General features: G+C 37.2%; 1 protein-coding gene across 2 annotated transcripts; it reads right to left on the bottom strand.

Moving 5' to 3' along the window:
• Nucleotides 1-3,384: 3,384 nt before the first annotated feature.
• LOC127363156 (G-protein coupled receptor 4-like) lies at nucleotides 3,385-6,737 on the bottom strand. Of its 2 annotated transcripts, XM_051399705.1 has the most exons (5): nucleotides 6,698-6,737; nucleotides 6,073-6,119; nucleotides 5,424-5,654; nucleotides 4,358-4,551; nucleotides 3,385-4,257 (listed from the first exon to the last, which is right to left on the bottom strand). In XM_051399705.1, the coding sequence occupies exons 3-5, from the start codon at nucleotides 5,637-5,639 to the stop codon at nucleotides 3,657-3,659; spliced, it is 1,011 nt and encodes a 336-aa protein (XP_051255665.1). In that variant the 5' UTR covers nucleotides 5,640-5,654; nucleotides 6,073-6,119; nucleotides 6,698-6,737; the 3' UTR covers nucleotides 3,385-3,656. The 2 variants fall into 2 exon arrangements, with proteins under 2 accessions (XP_051255665.1, XP_051255666.1); XM_051399706.1 differs by lacking the exon at nucleotides 6,073-6,119 and having other exon boundaries at nucleotides 6,698-6,735.
• Between the last annotated feature and the right edge of the window lie 2,782 nt (nucleotides 6,738-9,519).

Genomic DNA, 9,519 nt, shown 5'->3' with positions numbered 1-9,519 from the left:
CTAGAAAATTAACATAACTTAATCAACATAATTATGACAATAGTTTCTGTTTCTGTGGGTTTTTATTGTCCGTCAACAACCTTTAAATCTCAACGTAACCCGACGACGAGGTTTTCAGTCACAGTGACGGGCGGCTCAGTCTTTACCTGTTAGTTCCTCCGCTCTGCCGCTCCTCTCGTGGTCCGTGCTCTGAGGAAAGAGACGATATCAACATCAGTTTCACCACAAACATCTGATCATTTGAGACATTTCTGAACAAATGATGCATTTAAATGTTTTCCCCAGAGGTAGGAAGGGAAGTCAAAGTCATTAAGATATATAACCATAATTTAATAACAAAAATAAATCAGATCTTAAGAGAGCAGACAGGGTAGAAAGTACACTGTTAATGTTAATGTCGTATTAATTGTTCTTGGAACACTGAACTGAAGTTTACAGTCTCTGAGAGTCTCTGCAGGGCCGTTGGTTCAGTTCCAGCTGGAGACGTTTGTTTCATCTGTTAGCCGTCAAACTGTCCAATAAACCTTACAAAATGTGAAGATTAAATGAACAGGGTACATGAGGCACTTTATATAAATATTGAAATCTGGAATTCTTGGCCTGCATAACTTTGGATTGAAGCCAGATTTTGTGTTAAAATGAACATTTGTTTATGCTACATACATGTCCCTTTAGAAATAAACAATACACGGCTACAGAGGAAAAAAGTCCTCTTTGCAAAGACGAGCAAAAACGTAAAAAACGTTTAATCCTTTTTGCCATCAAAGACCTTAAATCAGTAAGTAGTAGTATTTTTTATTCTGAAAGCAACAGGAACCGTAGGAGTGAGCTACTTAAGCCGAATATAAACAACATGTTGTATCTCTGAGAGGAACCTGAAGGCATCGTGGACAATAGCTGCAGACTGACGGGAAACAAAGCCACTCACAGTCATCCATCATTAGGTACATACGGTGAGGTCAGCCAACCATTACCCAACCATCTGAATCACAGTTGTGCTGTTTCTCCTCACATTTGGTATGTGAGTCCTCAAACAGAACCACTTGTACTCTGATTCCATTGTCGTTCTGTGTTTACCTTTGTTCAGCTGTATTTTCTACGTCTGTGTGGGAGCAATGAGTCAGATTCTCTGTGTTTGTTCACGGCGTTATACGGTGGCCAAGAGGCGAACTACAAACAGCCACAACGCTAATGTGAAAAGTCAACACATTTAGATTGTGACAGACAGTAAACCTCAGCTAATGAATGCGCTTTATAACGAATGAATGACAGAGAAAGTGTTAATAAACATAAATACATTGTTTTACTGGTGAAGAGGTTCAAGCTGCTCAGAATAAAGACTTTATGATAGAGTCAATATTTCTCATTATAATGAAACAGGAAGTCGTTTATATGAAGGCTACAAAGGTTCTTTAATTAAATGCAAACACAATTTAAGATTAAAATCATTTTGAATGATTCATTGTTCACCCAGTCAAACATAATCAGTTCATATGAGAGCACACAGGCTTCCTTAAGGCATTCTGGGAAGTGTAGGCAATCATTAACAGCAGCTGGAGTTCAGACTGCAGATATATAAAATATGATAATAATTAACAGCTGGAGGTTTCCTCTCTGGACAACCTGACGGAACTCATTCGTACCTGTTTCTGATGAACTGAATCTTTCTTTCAGTCATGTGAAGCACAAACAAACACAAACAGGCTCTACTGGAACGCTGTAACACACCTGACCACAGGCTGCCAATCAGGTTTCACAACCGCTGCTGCATTCAAAGGCAAGTAAAGGCCGGGAAATCCCTGCGTCCTGTTGGGAAAAGAAAACAGCCGCTTAGGGGTTTGGACTTTTTCTGAAACTTCCTGAAGTTCAAACAACAACAGCAGTCAGAGTCTGAGACTCCTCAACACAGTCTGAGGGACTCGTACACTGTGTCTAGCTATTAGCTATTAGCTCAGCACAGGCAGACCGAATGCAGCATCAGATGCCGATGGAGTTTGACGACAGGGAATAAAGTACTGAGGTGTTTTTGTTTGTCTCCTGGCACCCCGGGGGCCCAAGACCCCAGTCAGCTAACATTAGGTGCATGAGCTCACCAGCTAACTCATCTAACATTACCATTAGCAGCAATTAGCTACTCTTCCTCGGTCTGTCTCGGAGGTTGTGTTTGGTTCCCGGTCCCGCCGCGTTCACTCTCCATAAGATATGATCCAGTTTTACCCGAATCACTGATATAAAGTCGCGTTTGTAAAAGCGATAAAGTTTAGCTGTTTGTTTACAAGGAAAAGAATAAGATTGTTTGTATTTATTATTTATATATATTTATATATATTTATATATGACTGGGGATTTGATGGATGCCTTACGAAGCATTATTTTGTTTCATCCTGACTTTAAAATCCGACTCGTCATCTGTGAACAAACAACAGAAACTCCTGCTGATGTCACTCTCAGAGACTCGAAAACACAGAGGACGAAAGAGGAAGTCACTGGTAATGCCTCGCGCACACCTTCTCCGTCCTCCCGTGAAAAGCCCCCGATCGGTGGCAGCAGATCTTTATCGACGTTATCAACACAACAACACTCCTCTTCCTCTTCCTCTTTTCTCACACGGCTCACATTGTGCTCGCCGCTCGCCGTCCATCAGGAGAGTAATTGATCATTGTTTGACTCACAGGGCTGCTTTCAGTTTCAGACATCCCCAGAATTTGTCATTATTGTTGTTATTATTGCACCATTTGTCTTCCTGACGTTCGCCACCGAGTTTCTTTCTTCCTCACTGACTGACTTTGAGGAACCGAGAGAAGGATGACATAATGATGACATCAGGTGTCATGAATGAATGACTGACAACTCAAACTGTTTGAGGAACCCTTTAAGTTTATTTACTCAAACAGTTTAAGCCTGTAAAAATATCTGAGTACAAGTAACTCGGGTTATCTGTTTGGGTAACTTGGATAAAATAAGTTATTGTAGTTAAAACTGATGAAGTATCTCTCAGTCACATGCAGCAGTTCTGAATAAAGTCAAATATCTTTATACAAATGTAAATTGACCTTATTACTCTAACCCTAACCCCGAGTTGCGTGGAGTGCGAGGGCCCGTTCAGCGCTGCTTGCAGCTTTAATTTATATTTATTATTAATCATGTATGAGTCAATAAATTATAATTAATACCATTAATCATGATCAAGTCATCACTTTAAGCTTTCAGCAAGTTATCTTCCAGACATGCACTTTGCTTTATAAAGTGTCTATATAGTGTTCATGTAGACAACAGAGATTTTCATTCATCAGCTTTTAATTCAGTGAGTCAGTCAAAGCAGACATTCACATTTTGGTCTAGAAACAGTTTTTTAATTGAAATATAGAATTACATATACTGTGATATAAGACTTTATCCATATTGCTGAGCACACAATACCTGCTCTGAATCACATCCTAACAACTAGCACACCTACCATTAAAACACCAAAATCAAACTGATATTCAATCAAGATAACAAATAATATGTAGTTTGGTTTGTCATTTTTACAAAAGATTGAACAAAACTGGAAACAGACAGTTTTGGATAAACAAACATTAGTTCTAACTAAATTAAATGTGTATGAGAGGTCAAAGAGAAAGAAGTCCTAAAGATCTGTTCAGATGTTCTCTGTGTTAAACAAACCATAAAGATTTAAGAATAATCTCTCTCCCTGTCTCTCTCTCTCTCTCTGTGCTCTCTCTCTCTCTCTCTCTCTCTCTCTCTCTCTCTCTCACTGATGAACTGCTGATATCATTGCTGTCCTTTCTGCAACAACACACAGAGGCCAAAACCTTTTCTAAGATCGCCTTCCTCATGAAAATATACAGAACCAAGTCTGCAAGAGGACTCAACCTAACACATATTAAACTCAGGATGTAGTGGGTATTGGTATTGGTAAATCTATCTTCCTGCATCCTAAAGATGATGTATGGCAGGAACAGCAGTGTGTAAATAAGCAGCACCAGAACCAAAATTCCCACAATTCGTCGTTTTTCATCAGAGTGGACGGAGGTTGAAGCACACAGAGCTTTCAGGACCCCAACAAGGAAGAATATGAACAGTGGGAAGGGAAGGAGGAAGAAGATGGGGAAGATCTGGGAGGGGGTGAAAATGAAATATCCTATTAATAAGTAAAGGCCAGGAAGAAAAACCCAGACCAGGACACTGATTAGCACAGATCTCTTTATGGATCGTCTGCAGCGGTACCACAGTGGACAGACAATGACCAAAAACCTGTAATAGAAGATGGAGACATGGTCTTTGAGGGTCTTCACAATCATACAGTGGTATAATGGTCAGACACTGAAGTACATATAATGAGACAGATAGTTACCTTTCCAGGGCGATACACACCATGAAGCAGACACTGACCAACAGACTGTAGACGTATATGATAGAGAAGGTTGAATGTACGATGTCCAGCCGATCATTAAATGGTGACACCTCAACAATCGAGCAGCAGAACTGAATGAGGTCAGAAATGAGAAGGTTGATGACGTAGATCGGAGCAACATGATCGTTCTTCACCTGCAGGAAAATATGGATAAAGGGTAAACAAACAGTGTGTGTGTGTGTGTGTGTGTGTGTGTGTGTGTGTGTGTCGGTGTGGGTGAGTGTGTGAGTGTGTGTTTATATATGATTCAGTTTTCTGAAACTATACATACATCATACATACATACATACATACATATACATCACTATACATCATTGGTACTAATATACCAATGATGACTGAGTGGAGCTCATACTTATAGGCTGGATGATACTGTCACATATTTAAAACCAGATTTTAATTGAAATTATATTATATATGTATAATATTTATATATATATATATATATATATATATGTATAATATATAATATATTATATTTATTTCATTTTATAGAGGGAACCATGACTTCATTGTATCCTGGAAGACAGCGAGCGAGCAGATCATTTTGACACCATGTTTCTGTCAACACAATAACATCAATGTGTTTGATAGATTTCATGAATTCAGGATTTCCACTCTTCAGCTCAAAGTTTGAGGCTGGAGACTGAATATTCCAGCGGCTTCAGTGAAATGAACACATTAAAATAAAGTATGTTCATCTTAACTGAGCGTCTGTAGATAAAATCGTCTCATTCTGAAGTAACTAAAACTGATTAAACACTAATGAAAATATTATATTACATTTCTGACAATAGATCCTTCTCAGTGTTAAATACTGGACCTTTAATGTAACTTTTAATTCTGTGATAAATTATTCCTGTAAATTCATTCATTCATTACAACACTTCGTCCCAGCCCCCTGAAGCCTAGCCCCCCAAGCCAGATCAACATTCTTTACAGACAGACAGACAGACAGACAGACAGACAGACAGTAATAAATAAATCTCAGTCATAATGTACATACCTCAGAATACAGAGCATAGATGGCAACCAGGGTCAAAGGAAGGCCGATACCAGAGATTATGTATGTTGTCACTTGTAGGATGAACCTTTGATTAACGTGATGGTCATAGTTATCTTTGTTGTAAGTGTTGTTGCTGTAATTGTAGCTGTTGGAGGTGTTGTCGCTGTAATAGTCGCTGTTGTCCTGTGATGTGTTGTTAATGCAGAAATCTTCCATTGTTCAGAGTGAAACCTGTTTGAGAGATCAGGTTAAAGAAACAGAGACAGTTTTAATACCTGACCCTGTTCAGTGATATCAGTAAAGCTGTGAGGTGCAAGTTCACACAAAGACAGTTTACCTGTAGTATACGCACAATTAAATGTAATGTTTAATGTTCTTGTCCATTGGTTGAAGACATTTTATCTGTCTTCTGTACTCGACGCCCGACCACTGGTTGAACAACCCTCTGCTCTGATTTTAGCTTAGACTTTTATTCTGATGACATTTTGGAATAAACCAACATTTTATAATAAAAATGTTTCAGGGACCTTTGCTGCATGTCATCTACATCTCTGTGTCCTCATGTCCTGTCTGTACTGTCTCCTGTCAACTACAATATCATTAACTGACTATAATGTCTGTGGTCAATCAATAACGTCACTATAAATACCTCTCAGTGGATTAATGTTGGGTCAGAACTAGGGATGCAATGGAGAGCTGCACAAACAAAAAGGAAATAAGAGGAATTTATTCATGTGATCTGAGGAAAAGATGTTCAAACATTGAGCAGAAAACAGTTCATTCAGGTAACTCAGGTAAAGGCTGCACTGAAGCAACAAACTCTGTAGGACACTTTTAAAGGGAGAGAGAAATTCTCTCCAGACAGCGACACAACCAACAAACACTACAGAGGGTTCCTTACCATATTTTATGGCCTACTTTGGTATTTAGTATTAATAAATATATAATATACTAATAGTAATATATTACGTTTAAAAAATGTATAACAGCTTGGTTGCATGCAATTTATTTACCTGTATTATTAATGAAAATATAAATGTTGATCAGGACTCAGCTGATATTAAATGGTGACCAGAGGGGAAAACATCTTAATTGGGACATTTTTACTGTGGTAACAATAGACCTTAATAATCATAATAATAATAATAATAATATGTAAAAAAAAAAACATTGTCAAGATGTTCTAGCTGCTGGTCCCTGTTTGCAGTTATTTTATTCTTTTTAATCATTTCATTATTGCTACATGTAAGAAAAAGTAATAAGACAAAACCTACCTTTGAAAACCTTGAGACCCAACCTGAATGAGTTCCCTTCACAGTCTGATGTGTTGTCCTCCTATATAGTATTTATGATTTCATGCAGCAGGCTGATAATAATCTATACCTGGTCTTCTAAGGAAGAGATAAACAGACACAAACATTGAAATGACACCAGAGCAACAGTTCTAATCAGCACGAAAGAATCATTTAAAATATTCAGAGCGTATAAACTAAATATGAATCAGTTTAACAGTTTGTTTTACCTTTTTTATTTTCATGTTGCATCAAATATTTCTTACCCTTTTATTCTGCTTTTATTCAAAATCTGATCAATTGTCAAGTTTAAGTGTGACCCTCATTAAACCACACATTACTAAAGTCCAGAGATTGGCATATCTTTTCAAAAGTAACTCAAAAATAATATGTTTGCTTCTTTGATATAAGACAATAATGGATGGAGTTTGGTTTATTAGGATCCCCATTAGCTACAGTATTGCAGCAGCTGAACAGCTTTACATTGTGACAATGCATCATAACAATTTACATCATAACTTTTCATATTACAAAATCAACTGGACAAAGACCAGAACATACACACACAGACAAGCTTCTAAAATACCCTAATCAGAATATATTATATTATAATTATAAGCAATAGGATACTTATTGGTGTTAGAGTACAGAGGTGTAGACTGAGTGATGTACATACATAACTACCAACTAATGAAACCATCTAATAATTAAACTGCAGTCACTGCTCTCCCTCGCTGTCTCTGAGCTTCGGCTGCAGTTACTGCGGCTTCAGTGTCTGTAAATCCTGAATTCTGGACAATTTCAGGATAATGTGGGAATTAAAACAAAGGGAATCTTCATGTTCTCCACTGGAAACTCTGACTGACTCCATCTGTGGATTATTAGCTGAGCCCATTGTAGCTGATTGTGATAATAGTTCACATATTATTGTTAATCTCACAAAATGGTCATGACTTTTAAGCCATGAAAATAACTTAGAGAACACATATTTAATAAGAACATAACCGCCGTTCTACCTAAAACACATTTGGCTGGATGGTCAAAAACCTTTGAAGCCATTTTCCTCAGTTTCATTGTTAGTGTAGTTACTGCGGTTTGGCTTTGTAGGGCAGAATAAAGTATTTATTTTGAACATATAACAAAGCTAGACATGCAGGTTTTGGAGGAATGGCAGTGACATGAAGTAAGTACATTTACTTAAGTGCAGTACTTGAATACAGTTTTGAGGTACTTAAACTTGAGTATTTTTCTGTTACTTAATTTCAGATAGTCGACTACCTTTCATTGGGGAATATATGGTTTCACTAAGAGCTCAACGCACTGCAACTGAAGTGTCTTTGTCATTCTGGGAACAATCAACTATCTTTCTCCACAATAACTGACTCCACCTTTAAGAAAGTTAAAAAAGAACTTCTGCAGTTAAAGGGTTGATGGACCAGCCAGATGCTGCTGGGACACTTTCCTTTGGACAGAGCCAGGCTAGCTGTTTCCCCACAACGCTGACTACATATAACTTATTTAAACGTATTCTATAACTGACTGAGAAACATTATTAACTGACCGTAACCTGTCTTGGGTTACATAACTCTATCCTGCTGGGAGACTTTCTGTCAATAATCTCTGATGTTATAAAATGTCGACTGGTCACAGGGACACAATATAAATAAAAGATTAGTAAATCCTTTATTCTTATACATTTGCTTTAAGGTGATTTTTAAAAAATTACAGTACGGAAAAGTTCTGTGTTTTACTTTCACTGAACGATCAGTGGAAATATGTGTATTGAAATAAAGTTCCATAAAAATTAAGAACAACAACAACAACAGTATATCGTAGCAGTAATAACTTTTTTGTTGTGAATAATCAGAAACAGGGTCAACTTATTTATCCATTATTATCTATTACTGGAGCTCCAGCAAACAGAAACCGTTCACTGAAGAAGGCCTTGGGTACAGCTCAGTAAGTGGACAATGTGTTTAGAATATTTAAGCTAGAGGAAAGCTGAAGACTAACTGAAAACTAAAGACTGGAATATCACACATAAAATTGTTCCCACCAACCTCCCAGTCAGAAAGGTTGATAAAGCTTCCAATTGAGTAAATCACTGATTGGTGAAAATGGCAGGAAACTACAATGATTGGTCCAATTTGTACAAAAATTTCGGCAATTGAATAAAATTACAAGGTTGTAACGATTGTAACAGGTAGCAAAAACAACGGTTACAAATACATATACCAAAGAAATCCCAGAATTCACAATCATGTAACTGATCTTGATTTTTCTGTACAGTAAGATTTTTTTTAAAGGCCCATATTGAGCCTAAACTCTCCATAAATGAATAAATAATTTTACTATCTCCAGCAACTTATGCCTACAGTAAATAAGACGCATCCTGTAGATTATTTACAACCAAACTTTCAGTTAATAACCCTACTTTTCATTCAGTCATCTTTAGCTTTGTACATGTACCTGTTGTCTTCTGTTTTATTGTATGTTAATGTACCTGGATGCTATGACCATTTAACCTTACTGTAGATAATCCAATACCATTCTATTCCTTCAACATTCAACTGGATTGTAAAGCAGTTGTATTTGATAAGACACAGTTCAGTGTGTCAGTTTGGTAGCAATGGTATTGAAGTGTCTCTGGGCAAGACACTCTCCTTGGATGCTTCGCTTGTCGCCTTTTTCTCCCAATGGTCAGCCCTGTCTCCTAGAATTTACATTTATATACAACTAATTTGTAACAGCAAATACATTTTTAATGTAATACAGCCCAAATGACATTTTCTATTAACATAATA

The sequence above is a fragment of the Dicentrarchus labrax genome, unplaced genomic scaffold, assembly GCF_905237075.1.
Source record: "Dicentrarchus labrax unplaced genomic scaffold, dlabrax2021, whole genome shotgun sequence".
NCBI lineage: Eukaryota > Metazoa > Chordata > Actinopteri > Moronidae > Dicentrarchus > Dicentrarchus labrax.
This window is presented reverse-complemented; position numbering and strand designations above follow the sequence as displayed.